The sequence below is a fragment of the Rhineura floridana genome, chromosome 3 (genome assembly GCF_030035675.1).
Source record: "Rhineura floridana isolate rRhiFlo1 chromosome 3, rRhiFlo1.hap2, whole genome shotgun sequence".
Classification (NCBI taxonomy): domain Eukaryota; kingdom Metazoa; phylum Chordata; class Lepidosauria; order Squamata; family Rhineuridae; genus Rhineura; species Rhineura floridana.
Genome location: NC_084482.1, coordinates 48898189 through 48925275, shown reverse-complemented (window position 1 = coordinate 48925275; position 27087 = coordinate 48898189). Strand labels below are relative to the sequence as shown.

Here is a 27087-nt window from a genome sequence, read left to right as displayed (position 1 = left end):
AAGCTAAGGGCAAGGGCTTTAAAAAAAATTATCTGTAAGGTGCTATAGGAGCCTTTTTGACTGTAAAGCATGGTAAAAATGCTATAATTACATACCTATAAATATAATAAGCACAAAGCAGGAGGGGTTGTGTGTAGTCCCTGTGTGGTCACAAACTGGAGTTTTGCACCTGTGCAGAGCAATGTTTTAGAATGTTCTAGTGCTTTAGAGAGTGGGAACTCTCGGACATACCTGAAGACATGTATAGCATCAGTATCTTCCTCTGCCCTAAGTTGTCATTCTTTGGACATGCCTGGTCCGAGCTTAGTAACAATTCTTAGAAGTGCCAGCATACTTTTGATTACATCTGGTTCAAAACTTTAGTGTCTTGATGGCAAGCCTGTACACATTTAGGCCTGGTCTGCAGAGGTGGTGAAGTAGTCTGTACCATTCCAGGCTGCAGGTGAGGGAATGCCATTTTGAATGTTTCCTCCATGCTGGAATCATAGAATAGTAGAGTTGGAAGGGCACTACAAGGCCATTGAGTCCAAACTCCTGTTCAATTAAGGAATCCAACTTGAAGCATCCTTATCCTCATGATATGCCTGCAAGTTGGAAAAGAGAGCCAGCACCACCAAAGCATATTAGGAAGAAAGATTCTATTCCATATGTGCTAGTTTCTAAACACAATGGGGGAAATTGGGGGGGGGAGTGAAAAGTCTTCAACAAAGTTTTTTTGGGGAGGGGGTTACCATTTGCAACAGCAGTGTAGGAACTCTAGTTGTCTCTCCTCTAGTGTTTAGTGTTGCTGCCTGTGGAAGCTGAAGTAGAGCCCCCTCCCTCTCCCCAAATTCCTAAATGCAGAATCTGAGATGTGTGTAATGTTGGATGCTAGCTAGCAGTCATCAAGAAGAGGTCTTCCACCAATGTAGGTAGCAGCGTTAAAAAAGAAAAGAAAATTACCCTGCTACTGTTTCTGCAAATAGTTAATCCCTCTGAATTTGGGAATGGGGGGGGTTGGGGGTCATTTTCACTTAGACTAGGTTCCACCACCTCAGTCTGCTGTTGTGTAGATTAGGTCTTCTATGTAAATAAATCCTATTGAATACACTGGAACTTGCTGCCGAGCAAACATGTATGTGATTGGACTGTCAGGCTGCAATCTTGCATGTTTTGCTTGAATTCAGAAAGTCTTTTTTTCCAAAATACATAGTATTGGCTTAGGTTTAACTTGATTTTGTTGAAAACATTGCAAGAAGGCATACAAGCAGTTATCCAGCACACACAGAGTTCCTGTGCGCTGTAGCCTATCCATTTCTGTAAAGGCTTTCATATGCATGTAGAGCATTATATACAAGAATGAGTAGCTTTTACATGCAACGGTTTGAATTATATTCATAGCAGAAATTAACTTGTTTTTTATTTTAAAAAAATGGGGAAGAGAACTATCTGAATGGTAGAAATACATATAAAATTGCTTGGAAATGTCATCAGTCTCCAGATGATCATGAGCATGGATTAGAAAAAGTCCAATGCCATACACTTTGAGAAACTAAGTAAATATTAGAAAGGAGTGAAACATGAGGTTCTAAGGAAAGCTGTGATCATTTCCTTGACATGAGAACTCTTGTAGGGATTAGTTTTGTTTTGTTAAATAAATTAATTAAAGGATTAAATAACTGCTGGGAGCTTCTTTTAATCATATACTAATGCAGTGCTGCAACATGGTGTGTTTTATGACTGATGGTTCTTGCTTCTGTTCTTAAAAATATGCACATGGAAATGTTCGTATTGAAAATAAGGGAATATTTGAAGTTAAACTTTGAAGTGCCATTTCATTTAGCTGAACTGAAAAGCTTCCTCACCAACAGACATCAATGCAGTGTGTGCGTGTATGTGGTCTGGTTCTGACATAATGCTAAATCATGATTTATTAAACCATGGTTTAGAGTTATGTATGCAGCCTCCCCAGAAGCATAACTATGGCTTCTTTGTACATCCCACCCCAGAAGCTCACCACTCTGCAAAGTCATGAGGAAAAAACAAACCAGCTGGAAAACAAACCAAACTTTGGAGAAATAAATCATAGTTTGCTTGATTGTCTGTGTTAAACAAACCACAGCTTAAACAAACCTTGGCTCAGTGTTATGAGAGAGAGAGAGAGAGAGCATTCAATAATACATGATGAGTAGGATCCAGAGCAGGGGTTCCCAGATTGTTTCATTCAGGTGGTCCACAGCCTGTCTGCAAAATACAATTAAAAATCATACAACACATTACAATTGCTACAACAGGCAGAAAAAAATATTAAATGGTCCACCAAGACCTTCAGCAAATTTCAAAACGGTCTGTGGGGGAAAAAAACGTTTGGAGCCATTAGTCTAGAGCAGCCTTTCCCAACTAGTGGGCCACCAGATGTTGTTGGACCACAACTCCCATCAGCCTCAGCCAGCATTGCCAATGGTCAGGAAAGATGGGAATTGTGGTCCAACAACATTTGGTGGCCCACTAGTTGGGAAAGGCTGGAGAGTGTTACGTCCACAAGGAAGGGCCCCTTCGATTTACAGAAGGACTGAGAATCTAGCGGAAGCTCCCATTGGAGGAAGTGGGGGGTGATTTTTGCTGATTTCTCATGCAGCCCTCTCACACTGTTCTAGAAAGTGACCCAGCCCTCTAGAGTATGTTTCCAGAGAACTGCAATGGGAAGGAGGAGTTGGAAAAATCATCTCCCCCCCCTTCCTCCAGCAGGAGCATCTTGTGAGTGAAGTTCTGCTTGTGAGAACTCTTGACCCACCCAAACCAATACATGTTCTGTAATTTTATTTATTTATTTTATTTATTTCATTTCATTTTTAAACCGCCCATAGCTAGTAGCTCTCTGGGCGGTGTACAAAACAGAGTTAAAATACCATGTCAATAAAATCCAATTCAAATAACAGGAAAATTTAAAACATTAAGATGAACAATTAACATTAAACATTAAAACATTAAAATGCCTGGGAGTATAGCCAGGTCTTAACCTGGCGCCTAAAAGAAAATACCGTAGGCGCCAGGCGTATTTCCTCTGGTAAGCTGTTTCACAATTCGGGGGCCACCACAGAAAAGGCCCTAGATCTAGTAGTAATCCTCCGGGCATCTTGATGAGTTGGTACCCGGAGGAGGGCCTTAGATACTGAACGAAGTGGACGGGTAGGTTCATAGCAGGAGAGGTAATGATTATCAAAACTATAGTAGCAATCTACTATATGACCTTAAGGATTGGTTGTTATTTTAAATAATTAAAATAAATAAAATAATAAGAGGCAAATTATGCTGCCCTTATTATTCTAATGCAATTCATTCAATACTGGGCAAGGAAGTAGTCACTTTAAAAAGAACCATAGCTGACTTTACACAGGTATTGACTCCTTTATTGACATTTAAGAGTTCAGTCATTATTTGATGTAATTATGTTTCCCTACTTTTTCATTGAAGTCTATAGTGTTTAGAAGGGACAAGACAGGTTATCTTAGCTTTTCAACTACTTTTAGCATTTCACTTAATATAAATTTGCAGCTGATCAAATATTTATTAGAACGCTGGTGTGTCCACTTTCAGCAATATCAAACAAGCTATTTTTAAACTTCCCCTTTAATATAACGCTTCTAGTTTAAATGTACTCATGCAGTTGGACAGAGTTGACATCTTAGCAGGTGGGATGCTAATGGGCAGCAGGTGGACTAATCCAGGCCGTCGTCTTCATTAGCATGGTTTGTAAAACCAATCTTGGCTGAAATGGTGCATGGGTGGAGTGGTGCCAAAATACAGTGCTGTTTCTATAATGGGAATAGTGGGAGCTTTTGTCTAAGTTGTTTGAGGTGCTAGTAACTTATTAGCAAGAGTTGATCTTGTTCATGCCTGTTCATATAGACACAAAGCCAGGATTTTCATTTCACTCTGTTTTAAAGGCATTGCAGAGGCATGGGTCTCCCACTGTGTATTTTCTCACTGCATTGAATTTCTCAAAAACAAATGTTATTTTCCTTTATGTGCCTATCTGCCTAAGCCATAGGGATGGGTAACCCTTTTTTAGCCCAGGGGCCACACTGATTCATCACAAACCCTCCAGGGGGGCACATGCCAAAGTGGATGGGACCTAAGTTTTTCAATGGTCATAATGAATTTTAAATTGTTTTTATGAATTTTTACAGTATTTTTAATGGACTGAATTGATAGACATTAATTAATTCTACTAATTACAAATATTAATAATTACTAAAGAATTGACATGCACTCAGTTCACATGTTAATTGATAATTAACATGAGATAATTTAAAAGAAAATGGAAGCTTTTTCTTACTGCTTATTGCAGTATTAGGAGGAGGCAATTTGATCCCATTGAAAATACTCCCCATTGTGCTGGCTAATTTTGTTTTTAAGACAAAAGCAGGTGTGACTTCCAGCCATGCACAATTTAAAGTAACATCTTACTTGGGCCTTTATGAATGTGCATCAACTTTATCAAAACTAGATGTATGAAGTAACATGCTTTGCATTCTAAAAAAATTGAAATTAACAGTGTTGGTTTCTTCTAACTTTGGAGTTATTGGGCTACTTAGTCATAGCATCATAAGTGCTTAAAAGGCTGAAAGTAATGTTTCCAGGATTGTAGCATTTTTGACTGGACGATTGTCTTTGTAAGCCCTATTCATGCATTTACTTCCACTTGGGACAATGGAGCAGCAGGAGTAGAGCTGCACTTCTGGCCCCATCCTTTTGTGTACTGGGGTCTGAAAAGTGAGCCCTTCGTGTGAGTAGCCACTTGTGTCGAGGGTCTCCCTGTGCACGGGACACCCTGATTGTGTGGGTGCAAACAGTGGCTTGCGTGAAGGGTTCCTTTTTCAGACCTCTGCAGTAACAGAAAGTTGGGGCAGCACAGCGATGAGGATGCAGTGTCAAGAGCGGGGCGAGAAAGTGTGGCCCTGCTGTGACTAGTTATATGTGAGCAAACATATGAAGACGAAACTGACATCTGTGAAATCCTTCAAAACAGCATATGCCATATAATGTTGTAATAAGTCTGTTAGCCTAGCTATTGTTTTTGCAAACAATCTCTTAATAGTGAAGTTTCCTCCTTTTATTTCTGGCTTAGACGAGTAAATTAAAAAATGTTCCATCTGTTGAATAATCCTGCATGACTCGTTTTTTGTTTTTAGAATTGTAAAGGCCATCATGTATACCTGTCATTGTGCCAGGGAATTTGTTGTTGTTTCATTGGATATTGCACAAAATTGTGACATGAGAAGAAGCTTAGATTTTTTTAAAAATATATATATTTTTGCAGTAATGGGGGCAGGCATCTGCCCAGCCAACTGGTAGTCTTCAGCACTTTACAGATGGGTGCCATATTTAAGAGGACTGACTCCTTAGAAGTTTGTTTTTTCCCAGTGTTTTAAGCATGTAATACAAGTGTCTGTTGCCTTAACATAGGGGTAAAGTTAATTGGAATATGGCATTTAGGGTTTGGTTTATCAGCTGAATGTTAGGCAGCTTGCTTTCTGTACAGACAGCTGGTGGGTCATAGTGTCATAGTGTCTCATGCAAACTTGGGTAGGAAATGAGAGTGTAGAATGATCAGAGATTAAACACTGACACAGTTGGAATTTTTGGAATGCTGTCAGAAGTAATGGAATTTGTCAGTTCATTTTTGCCAGAGTTGCGATTTGACAGAAAGAAGTAGTGTAGTGTGGTAGCACCTGTCCTTTGGAATTCCTTGCCTATTGATATCAGGCAGGCACCCTTGCTGTATTGTTTTAGATACTTTCTGAGGACTTATTTTATTTCAGCAAGCCTATGCAGATGTATAATTTAGTTACCTGTGGAATTAACCCCAACAGCAGGAAGTGCTGGCCACCAACTGCATGTTTCTGAAATATTCACACGTCAACATGCAAGAGCTGGAAATAGGGTTGCCAGATGTCTGGTTTTCACCTAGAGACTCCAGATTTTGGGAGTCACCTTAATCTCTGGACTCTCAGCTTTATTTGTTTTTTTAAAAAATTAAGTTTCTAGGTGGTCTGGTTCACGAGATATACACCAAAATGTCAGCCCCCGCCCCAGCTTCTGTTAAATCAGCTCGTAGCGTGCTGCTCTAACCCCACCCTTTCAGGTTTGTAGCCAGTAAGTGAAGTCAGGCTTGTGATTTGTTGACCTCCAGGCAGTGCCTAGACCCCACTGCAACACAAGAAAATGGTAGTTTTTTCCTAATCTGAAAATCTCATAAATTGAATAAGTATATAGCTTTCAGTTTTTTTCTCACTTGTGTGCAGGAGTCAAACAAGTTTAAATTTTCAAATTTTTCAAAACCTTCCCAATATAAAGCTTTAATCCAATACTCGCTTCTCTGGTAGTCAAGTTGCAGTGCTAATCCCACATGCCCAGAGTAAACCTCATTGAATTCCATAGGACTTATTTTTGAGTAGACATGGTCAGGATTGTGCTGTAAATTAATGGGACTTTTGAGTGAACATAGCAAAGAATTGTGCTTGTGTTGTAAATCTTTCCTCCTCCAATCCTATTTTTAAAGCAATAAGGCAGGGCTTGTTGTGCTGTGTGTAATTTGTGTGCTTAATTTCGTTTAAAGCAACACCACAGCAGCAGAGTAACAGCAGATGTTGAAATGCGAGTGTGCCAGCGTGTGTGTGTGTTTACCCTGCATCAGCATCACTGAGACTTGAGACTTAGTAAAATAAGAAAAGCTATTTTATTTATAGAAATATATTGTAGATAGAAAAGCATACCTAGTTCTAACTAACTAACTAAGTTGGAGGCATAATGCCCAGGTGTAGGAGTTAGCCTCTTGGCTTGGAGAGAGCAGAGACAAAGGGATGTCTCCTCTCTCCTGGACAGTCGGAGGACAAAGGAATGGAAAGGGCGGAAGGAGGAGGAGGGGCAGGTAAGCTTCCCTAAAGACGTAACAGTCTAGCGACAGAAGGAAATCAGTCAGAGCATCACAGGTAAAGGTAAACAAGCCTATCCATCTGGAGGACCCTAGCTCTATGTCCCTTCTGGAACATAAACAAAAGAGCAAAACAGGAGTTGCTCTTGCCCCACTTCCAACAGGGCTTACTTAGGTATCACAATTTTTATTATGTAAGAAACTAATACTGATTTTTTTAAACTGTTCTGCAATGACCAACTGGTTTGACAATGAACTATTATATGGGGTGTATGCATTTTTACATCTGCAGTGTGTGTGTGTGTGTATGGAATCTTTCCAACATCCCTGTGAGGTAGGGTTGGTGATTGGAAACCAAGGCAGCTCACAATAAGAAATACATCCTTTTAAAATCCAATAACCATAAAAACAAGTATAAACAGTTGCAAAATAGCTTAAAGTGGCATGATTCTGAATTTTGGGTTGGGTGAATGCTTACATAAATATTTCTTCATACTGTGTCCCATTAAGTATTTGATTTTACGCTATGGTTGTAGATTATTATTTCCTCGACATTTTAAGTGTGCCTTTTCCTTGGGGTGGTCATGACTTCCCTCTGTTGTTTTCATCCTGACGGGCAGATAGGCAGAATGATGGTGAGTAGCCCATGATAAACTTTATAGTTCATTTCCATTTTGAAAAATTAATTAAAACAATGTACTTGCAGGCAAAGTTTATTAAGTAGATCCATACAATACATTTAAAGTACATCCAACTTGGATTTAAAACCCATGACATCCCCTAAAGAATCCTGGGAAGTGTAGTTTCCCCCTCACGGTTATAATTCTCACCACCCTTAACAAACTACAGTTCCCATAATTCTGTGGTGGGATTCATGCGCTTTGAATGTGTGTTGAATGTGCTTTAAATGAATGATGTGGATATGCCCTAGGCATGCTGTGCATTCATTAGTGAATTGAAAGTATACTTTTTTAAACAGGGGAATGGTTGTAGCTCAGTGGTAAGGCATATGCTTTGCATGCAAAAGTCGAAAATTCAGTGACTGGAAGATACTATTGCCTGGAATCCTAGAGAGCCAATGCTAATCCATGTCATCAGTACTGAGCCAGATGGTACCAAATGGTCTGAGTCAGTATAAGGCAGATTCCTTTATTCCTAAAAGTGGAAAGAGACCCAAAGGCACAGTGACTCAAAAATTTATTTATGTATTTTATTTCCAACCTTTATATACCGCTTGATTGTAAAAAATCTCAAAGCGGTTTATAGAAGGAATTAAAACAAAAAAATTATTGGCAAAAACAGTTAAAGACAGGTATTGAAAAACATTGAAAATAATAAAACCAACAATGAGTTTAAAACAGATAAAAAACACCTTCTACATGCCTGGATAGGCTTGCCTAAACAAAAAGAGTACAATGAAGGTGTATGCCTAATGTCAATAGGCAGGAAGTTCCAAAGTGTAGGTGCTGCCACTCTAAAGGTCTGATTTCTTACAAAAGCAGAACAAGTACTTTGTGGAACCCGTAATATAGAAAGCACACCTTGAACTTGGCCTGGTAGCAAATCAGCAACCAATGCAGATTTCAGAGCAGAGGTCTTACGTGCTGATGTGATCTCACTCATGTCAGCAATTGTGCCACAGCATTCTGCATTAACTGCAACTCCCGGTTCAAGTTGTGCTCCATGGGGATTTATTATTATATTATTATTATTAATAATAATAATAATTATTATTATATATTATTATTAATATTATTATTGCAAATCTTTCCTATTTGTTTTAATGCTAATGTAGTAACACACTGTATTTATATTCTACTATCCCGTGTACACTTTTATGTATTTGCAGTCCCCCCCAATCATTCTAAAATGCGTTGAGCCTCTATTAACCCTTTCTCCAAGTACGTGAAACTTTTTCCACATGCCCGCCCATGCCTCCCCCCACATGCATACGCGCACATGTGCACGCACACACACACACAACCTGTACTCATTGGTGTACCTATATTGATTTCAAACTTTTGTTCTGAAACGTTTGCTGCCCACATACTATCCTACTTGAATGAAGAGTGCTTGTTTGTGAGCAAATAATTTAAGGAGCATAGTGGAGGAGGCTGTTGTTTAATTGTGAAATTTTTTTTTGACTGGCAGTGATAATATTGGCTGTGTTGTGCGAATTTAATGGGAGAGATCCAAGTGGGATGCTTGCCAGTTTGGGATGTGTTATATTTGAGTAGTTGGTCTTGGTAGCACTAAACTGTAACCTTAATAGTCATGCTGGAGCACCTTGGCCATCTGGTACTTGTAACTGTAAAATTAAAATATTGAAGATGGTATTCACAAATTTAAGTGACCAGTATTATAACAAAATATTTTGCTTCTCTAAGGAAGAATTTCTTAAACTGTGTCATAGTGTCACAGTGCTTGAACCCCTCCTAATGTCAAACTGAGCAAAATATACAGCTTATTTGGAAGGCTTAACTTTTTACCTGAACCCAGAGTGAGGATCAGTAAAATACCATATTAATCTACAAGGAGGCTCGTTAAGTGCAGCAAAGTTTTGTTTTGTTCTCTCGCTTTTTGCTATAGTTTTGCTCAAGAATTATTGATTCAAGCCATGTGTTCAATGAAGTGCATTGGGAAGATGTCAATGCGCCTATGATATTAAATGTTGAGAGATGAGAGATAGCTTTGTATCACTGCTGACATATCTACGCCATGTACATGTTGCATCTGCTTATTGTTGTCTTTACCTTTTGTCACAAGACACAGCCTGAACCAGGTAATGTACCCACACTCCTATCACTCATATCATTGTGTGTCTGTAATGGATAAATGTTGTTAAGAATGCCACATAATCTGAGTCTGAATAAGACTGTAATCTTTTCAGGTAGTCTGCCACTGCTTGTCATTTCTTTTTTTTAATAAGCAGGCTGTCAAATGACCTGCAAACCAAACCAGGATATTGATTCACTCTGAGAAGCCTCAAAATTTCCCCTCCCTACCATTAGAGCAAGGTCCTCATGCTTTTCTTCTGCCCATTTATAAATCACTGTTGTGTAGTAAATGAATCAGTTAAGACTTATAAGACAAAGCAGAATTTGACATTGTCTATAAAAGAAGCTTTTGAATGCTTCTTTGTTAGGTTATAGAAATACAGAATAGAGTGCATCATAAGGACCCCTGTGGTGCTTTCACTATGGAATATAGAAAGCAAATTGAATCCATTTTGGGCAGACGCAGTGGCCAGCATGATGTAACTTGTTGTCAAGAGGTGACTTCACTGTAGTTCAGTTTTATATTGGTATATTCCTGAAAGTTAATACCTTGTGCCTGGTGTGTCCTATAATTATCATAGAACAGGGATGGGGGAAACCTGTGGCCCTTCAGATGTTGCTGGGCTACAACTTCCATTGTCATGCTGGCTGGGATGATGAGAGTTGTAATGAAGCAATATCTGGAGGGCCACAGGTTTCCCAGCTGTATCATAGAAAGTGAGACATCTGGAATTCCTATCCTAGTACAGTAATACCTCTGTTAATAAAGTAGATCAGCCTTTCCCAACCAGTGTGCCTCCAGATGTTGTTGGACCACAACTCCCATCAGCCTCAGCCAGAGCTTGGAAAAGTTACTTTTTTGAACTACAACTCCCATCAGCCCCAGCCAGCATAGCCACTGGATTGGGCTGATGGGAGTTGTAGTTCAAAAAAGTAACTTTTCCAAGCTCTGGCCTCAGCCAGCATTGCCAATGTCAGGAAAGATGGGAATCGTGGTCCAACAACATCTCAAGGCACACTAGTTGGGAAAGGCTGAAGTAGATGCTTTCTTGGACATTACTTCTTTAACAGAAACTGTGGTAGCAGAGGTAGGAAAAACATGGAAAGAATAGGGATAGGTTCCTACACCTGCTCCTAGATGGTGGGAGCAGCTTCAACAGGGGCTTTAAAGGGTGCCTACGTGGCACCCACCCCCTCCCCCTCCTCGCCTTCTCTTCCTCAGAAGCCAAGAGATCTCTTTAATGCAAAGCAAACCTACAATTTTGTCAGTTTCACCCTAGCAAAGCAAAAGACACAGGCTTGAAAGTTTATTCATAGCATAGGGAAGACACGGGCTGGTCAGTTTCACCTTAAAGCAAAGGCATAGGCTTTGTCAGTATATTGATAGCAAAGCAAAGACCCAGACTAGTGGGTTTCACCTTAACAGAAAGGCACAGGCTTGAAAGTTTATCCATAACAAAGCAAAGCTGGTCAGTTTCACCTTTAAAAAATCCTTCCTTAAAAGAAGCTTCATTCCTGAAGTATTCCTTAACTGAGGTATCACAGTATTCTTTAGCTACATTCTGCAATAACTGTGCCAGTTAAAACGTTGCAGTTCCCAAGCAGTGCTTACTTAAAAAGAGGCTGATAAAAGTAGTGCCTACCTAAAAAGAGGTGATAGAGGCTCCACATTTATTTATTTATTTAAAAAAATGCTTACTGCATGTGCCTTCATTAGGGAAGAGTTGTTCTGCATGCCTTCCAGGGATATACAACACCATTCAAGATCATTTTCACTACTGGATCAATTAAAAAACATAAGATGTTTTGAGAACTTTTAGCTGTTAGACAGGGTGTGTGATGTTTTTAAATGCTGCATGCTTTTGGCACAGATATTTTAAAACTGTATGCCTGCCAAGAGGAGTGTTGCTATTGCAATTTGCAGGAGTGTTATCACAGTTCACTCCCATGAAATGAACAACCCGGCACTCAAGAAGAGATGCAACGAATCACTATTTGGACAGCTGCTAGTATATTTTCTGTGTTAAGAGCGCAGTATAAATTTAAATAAGTAAATAAATGACCAAAATAAATGTCATGCTACTGTGACTCAACCTTTTTTCTGGCCCAAAGTGATATTTTTTTTAAAAAAAATCAAATATATTGAGTGCCTCTCTAAAATAACCTGGGGTTCAAGTGGCATCTGAGTGTAATACTAACATCATAGTCTTTTATAATCAAATACATGAAAGCCTGATTTTGTATGAAAAAATGACTTTGAAAAAGTTCAAGGATTGTAAATATGAGCCAAATAGGTCTTAAACTGTGTTCCTTGTTTTGCAAATTGTTGACCATATCATGACAGAATTTTCTTGTTGCTTCTGTGCTTGATTGGCCTGTATTAACTTTGTTTTTTCTGTTGTTTGTTTATTCTGTGTTTGCTTATTCTGTGATGCTTCTGCTTAATTCCTGGGCCTAGTAATATAGATGAACAAAATATTTTTGTTTGCTTATTTGTTTAGTTGTACTTGTTAGCTTTTTTTTTTTTTTTTACTTTTTCTGCAATTAATTTGAACTTTGTTATGGGGAATGGCTGAAACAAGTAAAGCAAACTGAAGCCATTATGCAGATTATGAATATTTAATGTTTAGCTAGTCAGCAAAACAGTGCAGACATTTACTTCCCATGTCATGAAGAAATAGCTTTCTTCCTGGTAACTTCTAATGCATTGTGCCTGGAAAGTTCTGTGAATTGAATCTTCAAGTAAGTGATGTGAATGTCCTAACAGAAGTCAAACAGAAATTATTTATTTCATAATTTGTTCCCTAAATGGATATAAATTCTGTAGCAGAAAAGGCATATTGGCTGCATGAACATAGGTTTTGGGTTATACTGCTGCATAATAAAATGGTTCCATTTTGTTGCAAATAGATAGGTGTTACAGCAACCAGTTAATACAAATACTTGTTCAGAAAATATATTAATTAAAAAAACTGAATGCTTACTTTAAGTCTAGTCTAATTGGGCTCCTTTCCTTGGTGATTTAAATCAATAATTTAAATCAATCTATCCTGATCATAGCTGTTAGCCTGCTGGCATGAGTTGGTGGTCTAGTGACTGAAGGTTAAAGCCAGTGCAACAAGAGTTCAGCTAGACACATAGTCAAAAGCTACATAAGGGAAGGTCACAGAATTGTCCTTATTCTAATATTTTAGCCATTAATGCCTGATCTGTGATTAAGAGGCAGCCAGAAGTGAGAAGTGAAGCCTGGTCTGATGAAAGCAGGCATGTGAACATGCTGAGGAAATGAAAACAGTAACTAATTTGTTGCTTGGTCCAGAAGCTTCAGCTGGTGCAAAATGCTATGGTTAGACTGTTGAGGATGGGGGGGACAGACTACCGGCACATAATACCGATGCTTAAAAGCTTGCACTGGTTGCTCATATGCTACTGGGCTAAGTTCAAGGTTTTTGTATTAATTTACAGGTCCCTTAACAACTTGGGTGCAGGATACCTTAAGGATCACTTGATTCCTTATATCCCTGCTTGATCACTCAATCTGTCTTCAGGGGAGTCACTGGAAGTGGTCCCTTGTGGATCGGACGCATGGCTTGTATGCCGCAGGAGCCATGCATTTAGAATTGTGGGCTCAATTCTGTGGAACTCCCTCCTGACTGAGATCAGATAGGCCCCCCTCCCTGTTGAACTCCTGGCCTTTAGTGAAGGCTTCCTTGTTTCAGCAGGCATTTTAAATAAGTTTACAGATTTTACGGTTAAATTTAACTCATTTTCTGTGGTGCTGGACACCTCCCTGTCAAGCAGTGGGGAGAGTGACTGTTTCCATAGCCTAGGGGTCTGTCTTTAGCATCCTCCATGCCAGGAATAGCCCATGTACTGTCCTCCAAATTTTGTTGGCTATAACTCCCATTCTGTCTGGGGATCAAAGATTATGGGAGTTGTAGTCCAGCATCATCTGGAGGGCACCATGTTGGCTATCCCTGCTCCATGCTATTCAAGAGGATGGCAGCCTGTTTGGATGCTTCCCTGCAGATTCTTCACCCTGGCTTTGCTCTAGTGCTGCCATTCCACATATCTTGCATCCAGCACACTCTGTTTTTTCAGTCTCTTGCCAATAGTCTTTTATTCCCACATGTCCTATATTATTTCCTGACGGCTACAGATATAATATTTGACAGCTATGGGCCACCTCTGACCTTCCTGCTGTGGAGAGAAGACTGAGATGTAAAGGGTTTGTTGTGGTTACAGTGATAAACAGAATGCTTGGACAATTGGAGTGTGTGTGTGTGTCATATTGACAGCTCTATTGGGCTGCAGGAAGTCTCTCTCTTGGGAAGTAGGGAATACCTTGCTGTGTGGCTAGCGCACTGACAGCTATGCTATGCAGAGCAATTTGTCAGGGAAAGGCAGATCTGCTTCAACTACTCTGCCTCTATAAGTAGATGGAAATGGTCAAGCTTTGCAGATGATGTATATATTGGATTGGAGCAGTGAGTACCAGTCTTACAATTGTGCTTGGGAATACTGTGATGGTGGCTCCCTATCATAACATGACTTACTTTTATTTAGAATTCACTCCTCTTGATTTTGTGGGGCTGCTTGCATACTTCGTACCATAACCCTTTTTACCATACTGTACCACTGTATCTGTCCTGGCTCCAACCAACAGATTCAGACTCGGAACTCTCGGCTCAGTAATTGCCAGTGGTTTTAATCCACAACTGGAACATTTTAGATCAGGTTATAGATCACACAGCATTCAGATTATTGCAAGGCACTACTCAGCATGCCTACACAAGTGAAGACATTGTTGGAATGCTTGACACACTCCCCTGAGTCTCCCTAATAAAGGATGGGTTGGGCACGACTACTTGCTTGGGACTTGGCTCTTGGCTTGGAACTGGGCAAGCAAGTGGGCACACCTACAGGTAGGCTGGTTAACAGGTTCATTCTGTTTACGCCTGTGCAGCTGATGACATGTCCATGGCATCGGGGGTAGGTATGACTGGCCAGATGGTTGGCCGGTTCCACATCCAGCAATGTCTCCTGAGGTGGGGGCGGGTCAGCTTCAAGAGGTGGAATGGCCACTGAAGGTGGCATTCGGGAGTGGGTTGACAACTCAGTCTCCTCATCCTTGTCAGCTGACACCTTGGTGGAGGAGCTATCTGCGGGCAGATCTCTGAGCCCCTCCACACCATCCTCATCCCTCCCTCCCAGACTACTAGGCCCCACTCTGAGATTCCAGATCTGCTCCTCCACAGTCATGCCAAGTTCGCCATGGGGGTCATGCCAATATTGGTGTCATTATATGGGCTGGGCTATCGTTAGGGCATTACAATGATGAATCTCCACCTCTTCCTCAGCTGAAAGAAATGACTGAGACTAGATTACAATGAGGTATCTTTCTTGGTGAGGGGAATAGATCCCACTATCACTACAGTGGTCTGTGATGGTATTCCAGTAAATCTACAGTAACTAATACTGTATATGTTCAATCCACAAGTACAATATAACCACAAGAGGAGCTGTTCTTAATGCAAGAGTTGTTTACTTCAAAATAGAGCAAGACCTATTAAAGATAAAAAATAATGATCTCAATTATTACTCTTTTCTGCAGTCACAGCCTTTCTCTGGAATAGTCTCCCTTTGGGGTCAGGTGGGTGGCAACACTGGTGTTTCACCACCTCCTAAACACACAGTTATGTTCCCGGTCTTTGCTGGTGCTTAATTTTAGCATGTTCTAATTTACTTATCTCTGCCCTACGTTTTACCTTTTAGTGGCATTTTAATTGTATTGTGATTTTAATGTTATGTTATTTTTAAAAACTTTGTACACTCCCTGTAGACTGATGTGGGGATGGTGGTATAAAAATGTATGTATGAATAAATGAATATTAAACAGATCATTCTGACAAAATCTGCTCCAGAGCATTTTTTTGTGGGGGGGGTGGGGGCAGGGAGAGGAAAAGAAAGGTAAAGTCCTGTTGCTCAAGTAGTGTTGGATGTAACCCATAGTCATTAACAATGTGGAAAAGTAATGTGATCACTGACTATAGCAATATGTTTAATTGCTACTTTGCATCCCTGATTTGTTTAAAGTGTGATGAACTAACTTGCACTGAAACACTCACAAGGCCAGTTTTTTTTTTTTTACTGCACTGATGAATGCATTTAAGCTGTCCCCACTTCTCTCTCAAAGTTATTATTCTGGATGGCAAGATGCAAGTTAAAAAGAGACTGTTCCTTTTCTCTATTGGCTTCATGTGCTCATTTGCAGAAGTAGTTTTAATATGCTACACCAGCGGTTCCCAACCTGGGGTCCGTGGCCCCCAGAGGGGCTGGGAAATCATCCTGGGAAGGGCCCACAAAGAGCCAAGAGAGGAAGTATTTATTAATTTTTTAAAAGGTCTTCAGGACAGCTGAAACAAACTGAGCAAGTGTGAGCGATGAGCGACTTTCATTCCCAGCTCCTTACCCCACTCCTCAAGGAGACCAGCTGCTGATTGCTCTTCCTGGGCTCCCAGCTCCCTAACCCCTTCCCACAACCCCCTGACTCCTGCAATGTGAACAATGCAGAAAGAGGCATGCCAAAAGTGGCAGCACACTCTCCCCGCCCTGTGCATTTTCCTGTAGTCTCACACAGGGCATTACCAGGCTAAGGGGAAGGTGGTGGTGATGGAGGAGGGTGAGGGAGAGAAAAGAAGGTCACTCCTCATCCCTTTGCTACAGAAAGAGAGGGAGAGTAAGGAGGCGGCAGTTGAGGGGGGTTCCACCTTGCACTCACTGTCTGCTTCCCTCTTCTCCCTCCTGCGGGACACCCTCCCTTTGGTGTAAGGGGACAGGAGGGGGGAGTCAGGGAAAGAAGAGGAGTGGGACCATATGCATTTGTTTTGAGGTCTCGCTGCCACCACAGGTCACTCTGAGAAAGGAAGCACCTAGAATGGACGCACAGCCCACTTTACTCCAGCCCTCTCTCCCCCTCCCTGTCCTCATGTCCCAAGTGCCCTCCCTCCCACATGGCTGCTCCTCTGCACTTCCAGCCACCACTACCACCTCTTTCTTGCTGCCTTCTGTTGACCCACCAAACCTCTACCACACCCACAACTTGATATGTCTTTCCTCCCTCTAACCGTGTCCCCTTCCTCCACATTACATCTCTCTCTTTCTTCTCTCTCTCTGCTGACTCACACTCACCACTCCCACCCCCGGCCTCCAAATTTGCTCCTATTTGATTTTGTATGTAGGCTTGCATGAACCATGTTTTTAAGTTTATTATATATTTATTGGGCTTTAATTTCCTGCCAGGCAGATTTCTCTCTCTCTTTTTTCTGCCTCTGTTTCTCCGCCTGCATGCAAATCATGGTGATGGCCAGAGTAGCAGCAGCAGCAGCAGCAACAACAATTAACATGTGGGGATCGCTAATTTTTTTGAGGTTACAGTGGGGATCCTGTAGTCATAAAGGTTGGGAACCACTGTGCTACACATTCTTAGTGTCCACCAAGTTAAGTGCAACATGACCATTTTGCATTAAACTGCATGGAAATGGCATGGGAAGCATTTGACATTAATTCAGAACCTCCTTCAAATGACTTTTGGCACTTGCTAGTCTGCTAGGAAATGAAGCTGGCTGGGGAGAAGAGTGTTTAAAATGCATCTAAAATGTCAAATCTTGGTTGTGATCTGAATGCAGCTATTGCCTATGTAAAGTTCAGGAACATCTACCTCTGTAATTTTATTTCTCAGCTTTCCTAATGTTTAGTGGATAAATGGAAAGAATTTCTTTAGTTCAGAATGCTGCATGTTTTGCCCTTTTTATTGTCCTAATTCACATTTGGTTTACTTCTGCTGGCTTTTAAATCAGGCGGACCTTTTCAGCAAATGTCGTGCCAGAGAGGAAAAAGTAGGATAGGAAGAGTCCTTGCCATCTATCAGAAAACATGTTAACAAATGATCACTCCATCCCTTGTTGCAACAAAGGTTAACTGCCTCTCAATCTCTTCCTCTGTTCCTTACTACTGTCAAACTTTAGACTGTAAGTTCCTTGGGGCAGGACTATTTCTTATGTGCATATGGTCAAACACTGTGTACGTTGACACTAACATTTAGGTTTTGTAGCATTTGTAGTTGGTCCGGACTTAGTCATGCTTAGACTAGACACAAATCAATGAGACTTAGTCAGTCCAGACTTATTCAAGTCCCACTGATTTCTGTTTTATGCATGACTTAAGTCTGGGCCCAACCCATTACCTGAAAGCAGCAGAAAAGTGATCTAAGAAGAATGGTGTCATTCAGGCAACTGCCATTACAGCATGGCAGAAAGTAGCAAATCCAATCCTAATTTGGAGTGCAGATCTATATTTCCAAACAGCATTCTGGATATTAATACAACAATACCAGATTAATACTAGAGCAGAATTTAGCAGTTCTGCCCCTTGCTACTTGTGATTGAAATTATGTAGCTCCAGGTTTATGCTGCCAACTATGTGACTATTGAACTTTACAACAAATTCTGAAAATACTTCTGCTGTTGCAGAATTGACTCTTCCTCTGTTAAAAGTAAGTTGAAGCAGTATGTTTGCATTCTAAATCAGGCTTGCATAACTTGTGGCCCACAAAGCCACAGACAGCGTACCAGCCATGACTACTCATTGGAACTCAATAAATCAGATATGTTTGCTACCTAGTTGGAAGTGCACGACAGTTCCACAATATATGGGTGGTGGGTTGCATTCAGCTTGTTACAAGTCAGAGTCACAAGTTATGATGGCCCATCCTAAAGTAATGCCGGTCTATTGTGTCCTAGTGGTTTCCATGTACCGTTGGTGTATTCTATTTCTTTTGCTGGATTGCAGAATTGCAGGCCTTCCCTTGGATACTGCCTTGTGATATTTTATATGAAAGTGCAGTTTATTAATAGTTTATTCACTAATAGGCAAAAAACCCTTGCAGTTAAGAATGTACCTATAGCAACAAATATTTCTATCAAACTTTATAAGGCGGGGAAACTGAGCAGCTATAGTGAATGCACCAGGGGAGCAGGAGACCTGACCTCCTCTTTGAGATATTGTACTACCCTACAAATTTGTAAAAATGCAAACACAATTTGCATTTGATGCCACCCCAATTTCAGTGATCATGAATAGAGGGAGGTATAGCCATGGGGATGTGATGAGCTACCATAGAAACCGAAGGCAAGGCTATCTACGCCTTGTTCACTGCTCCCATTCCTCCCATGGACGGGTTCTTCTTTGCTCATTTGCTGTGCCCACTGGCCTGTGTGTGCTGTTGTTTAACACCAGATCGGTACACAGTAAGACCACATTAATCCATGATTTGATCATGGGTGAGGGTGCCCATTTGGTGTTTATTACCAAGACCTGGGTGGGTAAGCTGGGCGGAGTTGATACTTGGTGCAGCACCAGCGCAGGCTGCAGGGACAGGGGGGAGGGGCTGCTGTGGTCTACAGAATTTCCATTTCTGTCACCAGGAAACTACTCTGTCTTTGAGCTGGCTGTGAGGGCCTGCACCTGGTGTCTGGCCAAGGAGACAGTAAACTGGGGTTGCTGCTGGTGTACTGTCCACTCTGGTGCCCGGCAGCTTCTCTGACTGAGCTGACAGAGGCCGTCTCGGCTGTGGTATTGGAAGAGCCCGGAATGATAGTCCTGGGTGATTTTCAATGTCCATGCTGAGGCTGCCTCTACTGTTCCGGCTTGGGACTTCATGGTCTCCATGATGACCATGGGATTGTCTCTAGTTGTCACTGATCCAATGCATAGATCAGAGCACACCCTCGACTTGGTTTTTGCTCCAGATGGACATGTGGGGGATGTTACCCCATTGTCATGGTCAGACCACTTCCTGGTAAAGTTTAGAATTACGGGTCCAATCTTCCCCTGCAGGTGTGGTGAACAGTTTGTCTGCCCCAGCAGACTAATGGAATCCACTGGATTCCTGAATGCCCTGTGGAACCCAGTTTGCACTTTTGTACACCAGTGAACTAAGGGCAATGAAGCAGGCTGGATGATTGCTAGAGTGCAAGTACTGACAGATGTGCTGTGAGGCTGATTGGGTAAAACATTGTAATCGTGCCTTTTTTGTGGTGGTGAGGATGGTGAAGAAGGCCCACTTCTCTGCCACCATCGCATCCTCAAGTAGCTCTTCCATATTGGCATGGACCTGTTGATATCAACTCCAGGAAATGGAGTTTCAGACCCTTCGGAGGCCCACTGTGACTTGTTTGCAAGGCACTTTGAGGGTACAGTTGCTCGCCTCCATAGCAATCTTTATGCCCTATCCACACCTAGTGTAGTCCCCAGTGAGGTGTCCAGTGCAATGTTTGCTGCAACTTCTTGGGGTTGGTTTCAGTTGATGCAGTCTGATGACGTGGACAAGGTGCTTGTGACAAAGCGACCAGCAGTGTGTCCCCTTAACCCTTGCCCTTCTTGGCTTATTAAAGCTTGTGAAGGGGGTATGACTGAATGGATCCAGGGTGTGGTCAATGCATCGCTGCGGGAGGGAGTGGTTCCAGCCTCCCTGAAAGAGGCAGGGATCCGACCACTCCTGAAAAAGCCCACCCTGGACCCATTGGTTTGTGACAACTACTGCCCAGTCACAAATACCCCCTTTTTAAGGAAGGTGATTGAGAGGGTTGTGGCGCAGCAATTGCAAATACTCTTGGATGAAACAGATTATCTTGACTCATTCCAATCTGGGTTCAGGCCTAGTTATGGGACTGAATCAGCCTTGGTCATCCTCATGGATGACCTTTATTGAGAGAAGGACAGGGGAGTGCGACTCTGCTATTTTTTCTTGATCTCTCAACAGCTGTTGATGCAATTGACCATGGTATCCTTCTGGGCCGACTTGGTGAGATGGGTATTGGGGGCACTGTTTTACAGTCGTTCCTATCCTATCTCCAGGGTTGTTTTGAGAGAATAGCATTGGGTGATTGTCTTTTGGCCCCCTGGCAGTTGTGCAGTGGGGTGCCACAGGATACAATCTTGTCCCCCATGCTGTTTAACATCTATATGAAGCCCTTGGGAGTGGTCATCGGGAGATTTGGAGTGAGGTGTCAGCAGTACGCTGATGATACCCAGCTCTGTTTCTCTGTAACATCTGAATTGGGAGAGGCAGTGCAAGCCCTGGACTGGTGCCTGGACTCAGTGGTGGGCTGGATGAAAGCCAATAAACTGAGTCTGAATTCTAGCAAGACAGAGGCACTGTGGGTTGGTGGTTCCCGAGTTCAGATAACTGGTCAGTTGCTTGCTTTGGATGGGGTCGTACTCCCTCTGAAAGAGCAGGTTTGTAGTCTGGGGGTGCTGCTGGATCCATCTTTGTTGCTAGAGGCCCAGGTGACCTCAGTGGTTAGGAGTGCCTTTTACCAGCTTCAGCTGGTAAGACAGCTGTAGCCATTTCTGGACTGGGATAGCCTGACCACTGTTGTCCATGCACTGGTAACCTCCAGGCTGGATTATTGAAATGTGCTGTAAATGGGGCTGCCCTTGAGGTTTGTCCGGAAGCTGCAGCTGGCACAACTGCTCACTGGGGCAGAGTATTGTCAACATGTCACCCCGCTGCTGAAAGAATTGCACTGGCTGCCCATTAGCTACCGGGCCAAGTTCAAGGTTCTGGTTTTGGTGCACAAAGCCTTATACAGCTTGGGACCAGGATACCTGAAAGACCGTCTTACCCCTTATATAGCCAGTCGATCACTGCACTCTGCAGGTGAGGGCCTCCTGCAGATACCATCTTATCAAGAGGTCCGTTCCATACAACATAGGAAGCGTACCTTTAGTTAGTGGCACCTATCCCTTGGAATTCCCTCCCCTTAAATATTAGGCAGCTGCCATCTCTGTTATCTTTTTGGCACCTACGAAAGACCTTCCTCTTTCAAAAAGCGTTTTAAGTGGAGAACTTATCCCAGTCTGCGACTGTTTTGGAATGGGTTTTTAAGATGTTTTTAAAGCTTTTTAAAAAAGTCTTTTTAAAGATGTTTTGTTTCAATATATTTTAGTCTGTTTTTAAGATGTTTTAGAGTGTTTTTAGTGTTTTTGTTTGCCACCCTGGGCTCCTACTGGGAGGAAGGGTGGGAGGTAAATGTAATAAATAAATAATAATTTGAGTTGGTTTTTCACAGTCCTATTCACTTCCTGTGTAGCTTGGAGTAGGAGAAGGAAGGAAGGGGAGGGAGAGGAGGAGGGGAGAGGGAAAGAGGGAGAGAAGGGAGGGGAAAGGCAGAGGGGAGAAGGAGGGAAAGAGGGAAGAGTCAGGAGGGAAGGTAGAGGAGGGAGGAGGGCAGGTTTAATCGTTTGCATTGTTATTGAGTTCAATGTGATTTTCTCCTCTTCAGTCATGCTGAAGATAGGTGAAAGTGACCTGGGAGAGGAGCAGGAAGTGGGAAGGAGGAGAGGATGGAAGTATAGAGGTAGGGAGAAGGAACCCAGGATATTAGGTCGGTGGGTACTAGGCAGAGGGAAAGCCCCTTTCCTTTCCAAAAGGAAAACACTGTTAATAGCATCATTAACTTTCAGGGTTCCCCCCCTTTTTTTTATTCTACAGCAGACACCTGTAGTTTCCCACAGAAATGTAAACGAAAGCTGACCCCGATTAGCCAAGCCAAACAGCTGTTAGTCTGGTTGTTAGAACACTGACAGTTGAACACTGGTCTGGATGTTTTTACTCCTGTTTCAGACTTTGATGTCTGGATGATCTCTCTTTTGTGTATCACCATGAAAACTTAGAGGGTCTTTAAGCAAGCATTTCTGAGTTCAGGACTGTATGTTGTGTTCGATTTGGTTTTGAAATGAGCTCATGGGAAGCAGCAGAATGGCATGGAAGGGTATTTTAACATGGGTGGGGGAATGCAAAAAATCCATGCTAATCCTCCCCATCCATGCACTCACACGCACACACAAGTATGCATGAGAGATGTGTGTACCATATATTATTTATTATTTATTAATTAAGCTTATAAACCGCCCGACTAGCAATAGCTCTCTGGGCGGTGAACAAAGTACAGTAAAATCATAATACAATACCACAGGACATAAAAACAATCAAAAATCAATTACAACAATTTGTATAAATTTAAGTTAAACTAAATTAAAATGCTTCGGTGAAAAGAAAGGTTTTCACTTGGCGCCGAAAAGAAAACAGCGTCGGCGCCAAGCGCACCTCCACGGGGAGACTGTTCCACAATTCAGGGGCCACCACCGAGAAGGCCCTAGATCTTGTCACCACCCTCCGGGCCTCTCTATGAGTCGGGGCCCGGAGGAGGGCCTTCGTTGTGGAACGTAGTGTACGGGCCGGTTCATATCGGGAGGGGCGTTCCAACAGGTATTGTGGCCCTGCGCCGTATAAGGCTTTATAGGTTAATACCAACACTTTGAATCTAGCCCGGAAGCTTATTGGCAGCCAGTGCAAGCGAGCCAGAACAGGTGTTATGTGCTCGGACCGCTTGGCCCTTGTTAGCAGTCTGGCTGCCGCATTTTGCACTAGCTGTAGCTTCCGAACAGTCTTCAAAGGTAGCCCTACGTAGAGCGCATTGCAGTAGTCTAAGCGTGAGGTTACTAGAGCATGTACCACTGATGTAAGGTCCTCTTTACTCAAATAGGGGCATAGCTGGGCTACCAACCGAAGTTGGTAGAACGCATTCCTTGCCACCGAGGCTACTTGAGCCTCAAGTGAGAGGGAAGAGTCAAAAAGGACTCCCAGACTACGAACCCGCTCCTTTGGGGGGAGTGTAACCCCATCCAGGACAGGGTATATATCCACCATCCGATCAGAGAAACCATCCACCAACAGCATCTCAGTCTTGTCTGGATTGAGCTTCAGCTTGTTAACCCTCATCCAGTCCATTGTCGTGGCCAGGCATCGGTTCAGGGCATCGACAGCCTCACCTGAAGAAGATGAAAAGGAGAAGTAGAGCTGCGTGTCATCAGCATACTGATGACAACGCACTCCAAAACTCCTGATGACCTCACCCAACGGCTTCATGTAGATATTAAAAAGCATGGGGGACAAGACTGATCCCTGCGGGACTCCATATTGGAGGACCCACGGTGTCGAGCAATGTTCCCCAAGCACTACCCTCTGGAGACGGTCCCCCAAGTAGGAGCGAAACCACTGCCAAGCAGTACCTCCGACTCCCAACTCCACGAGCCTCCCCAGAAGGATACCATGGTCGATGGTATCAAAAGCCGCTGAGATATCAAGGAGAATCAACAGAGTCACACTCCCTCTGTCTCTCTCCCGACATAGGTCATCATACAGGGCGACCAAGGCTGTCTCAGTACCAAAACCGGGCCTGAAACCCGACTGAGATGGATCTAGATAATTGGTTTCATCCAATAACGCCTGGAGCTGGTCAGCAACCACTCATTCCAGGATCTTGCCCAGGAATGGGACATTTGCCACTGGCCTATAGCTGTTAAAATTTTCTGGGTCCAAGGAGGGCTTTTTCAGAAGTGGTCTCACCACTGCCTCTTTTAGACAGCTAGGGACCACTCCCTCTCGTAAGGAGGCATTTATCACTTCCTTGGCCCAACCAGCTATTCCATTCCTGCTAGATTTTATTAGCCAAGAGGGGCAAGGATCCAGTACCGAAGTGGTTGCACATATCAGTCCAAGCACCTTGTCCACATCCTCGAGCTGAACCGGCTGAAACTCATCCAATAAAACATGACAAGACTGTGCTCCAGACACCTCACTATAATCAACTGCTATAACTTGGGAGTCTATGTCCCGATGGATGCATGAGATCTTATTCTGGAAGTGATTGGCAAACTCATTACAGCGGACCACCGATGAGTCTATCGTGTCCTGAGGGCCAGACTGAAGAAGCCCCCGGACAACCCTAAAGAGTTCCGCTGGTCGGCAGAGGGATGACTTAATAGTGGCAGTGAAATGTTGTTTTTTCGCTGCCCTCACTGCCCCTACATAGAGCTTGGTCGAAGCACTAACCAGCGCATAATTGCATCCGTCACGAGTTCGCCTTCATTTCCGCTCAAGCTGCCTCCTATCTTGTTTCATCGCTCTCAACTCTGGAGTATACCAAGGAGCTGTATGAGCTCTACACAGGAGAGGGCGCGCAGGAGCGATCGTGTCAACGGCCCGGGTCATCTCCGCATTCCACAGATCAACCAGGGCTTCAACAGGAGCTCCAGTCCTATCAGCCGGAAAACCCCCCAGAGCCCTTTGAAAACCTTCAGGATCCAGTAGTCTCTGTGGGCGGACCAATTTAATAGGTCCCCCACCCTTGCAGAGGGAAGAGGCTACTGAAAGTCTGAACTTCAACAAGCAGTGATCTGTCCATGACAAAGGGATAGATGTAAAACTCCCCACATCCAGATCACTATCCACATGTCCAGTAGCAAAAACAAGGTCTAGAGTATGCCCCAACACATGTGTTGGACCATTAACATATTGAGACAGCCCCATAGTTGTTATGGAAGCCATGAAGTCCTGAGCTGCCCCAGACAAAGTAGCCTCGGCATGGATGTTGACATCCCCCAGAACTAATAGTCTGGGAGATCTCAGCAATACCTCCGAGACCACTTCCGTCAGCTCAGTTAGGGAAGCCATTGGGCAGCAAGGTGGGCGGTACACCAAAAGCAATCCCAGCCTGTCCCTCTGGCCCAGCACAAGGTGCAAACACTCCAGACCCGTAACTGTATGGACATGGTGCTTGATGAGTGAGATGGAACTCTTATAGACAACAGCAACCCCACCTCCCCGACTCTCAGATCTACCATGGTGCTGAACCAAGTATCCCAGTGGGCAGAGCTGGGAGAGACCAACTCCTCCCTGCTCACCCACCCAGGTCTCGGTTATGCATGCCAGATCGGCTGCCTCGTCCACAATTAAGTCGTCTTCTGTCAGACAATCCATAATAACCGTCCCATTTATCCTGTAGTAGCATTATGTGAGCATCTGTACATGACCTGAAAGGAGTTGCCATTCATTTAATAGCTACATGGCAAAGAGACATTCAGAAGGAGCAACATGTCTCATTACAGTATGGTGGCAGTCCTACTGCTCAGCTTCTTTGCCCTTTGGCTTTGGTTTGCAAAAGCTCATGCTGCTCCCATAAGCAGGGGAAAAGAGTGGATTGCCAGACCCCTACAGTACAGTAATGGAAGAAGCTACACCTGGCAGATTTCTTCCTGGTACCACCTGTTTTAACGTATAACAGTCCTTGTTCATCAGGAGTTGTCTGCCCTAAAATAAAAGGGACTGTTCATTCAAAACGGCTGTTTTATTTGTGCACAGACTCCTCTGTGACTTTGAACAAGTCTCAGTTCTTTAGCCTTTCCAGTGGTGATGATAAATCCTGCTTTGCTTGTCTTGTGGTTTGAATTTCTAGTTGTTTTTTCTAATTATGCAGCTTGTGGCCTGTGAGCCCCATGTTTTATTCACTTACAGTCTTAATGGTTGCAGAAACTTTCTGCCATCTTTTTCCTACTGCTTTGCTTTAAACTTCTCTAAGTGTGAATCCTAGCCCCCCACCTTTAAAAATAAGTCATTTTGTTTCTCTTCTTCTTGCTTTAGATAAAGGTGAAAATGGGGAACCCTATCAGAGGAAGAAAGGTGCTGGAGGCAACCAACCAGATGTTCCTGCTCCATTCCCAAATCTCAAAGAGAGCACTTCAGGGCCAGCAAGCAATAGCTGGAGGCGGATCATGCTGCTCATCTTAGCAATAACCATACACAATATTCCTGGTAAGCACCAATCTCTCTCTTAGTGCCAATGTCTCGCCTCTGAAGATGCTAGTTGTTCAGGAGGCACTTACCAATTGAGCTGGTAAGTCCAATCAGTACAGTTTTCAGATTGACTTGCATTCTTTTTATTGCGGTTTCACTGTTAAACACACTGTGTTGTCATTGCAAAAATTGGACAACTTGGAGAAAATTACTTTTATGCTTTAGGAAACTTGTGATTAATTCCTCTGTATACTTTCATCTAAACTCATAATCTTTTGAAATCAACACAGTGTTTATTATCTGCTTTAGTGGCATCCAACTGATATTCTAATTTTTTTTATATTTGCCCAGTAGAGTTAACAAATGTGCTCAAAGTCACCACATCCTTACTTGGAAACAAACAGATATTGTATTACAAAATCTAGCATGGAGGTCTGCTTTTTTGAAATTCAGTATATTGTAGTAGCTGCACCAACCATTGACAACTTCCTCTTTCTTTAGGAAATAGCCATTTTTAATATATATGTCAAGAATAGCTAACTTTGGTCAAGCTGAAATGGGCCACCAGAGAGGACTCCGGGAGCCCATGATTACCTAGGACTCCCTACTGGGGGAGATCCGCAGCTCAGGGCTACACAGGCAATTTGCAACCTGGGCAGGGGGATGTAACTGATCCCTAACTGTTATTCCTTATC

At 42.8% G+C, this 27087-nt stretch overlaps 1 protein-coding gene across 5 annotated transcripts in view; it reads left to right on the top strand.

Moving 5' to 3' along the window:
* Nucleotides 1-27087, top strand: part of SLC39A11 (solute carrier family 39 member 11) — a 498181-nt gene that overhangs the window by 264599 nt on the left and 206495 nt on the right. For 4 of the 5 annotated variants that reach the window (XM_061615668.1, XM_061615666.1, XM_061615667.1 and 1 more), the window contains one exon: nucleotides 26240-26410. The exons of the other annotated variant lie outside the window; for it this stretch is intronic. In XM_061615668.1, the coding sequence (XP_061471652.1) occupies nucleotides 26240-26410 (171 nt within the window). The remainder of the gene's footprint in view (nucleotides 1-26239; nucleotides 26411-27087) is intronic. 5 annotated transcript variants of the gene reach the window in all.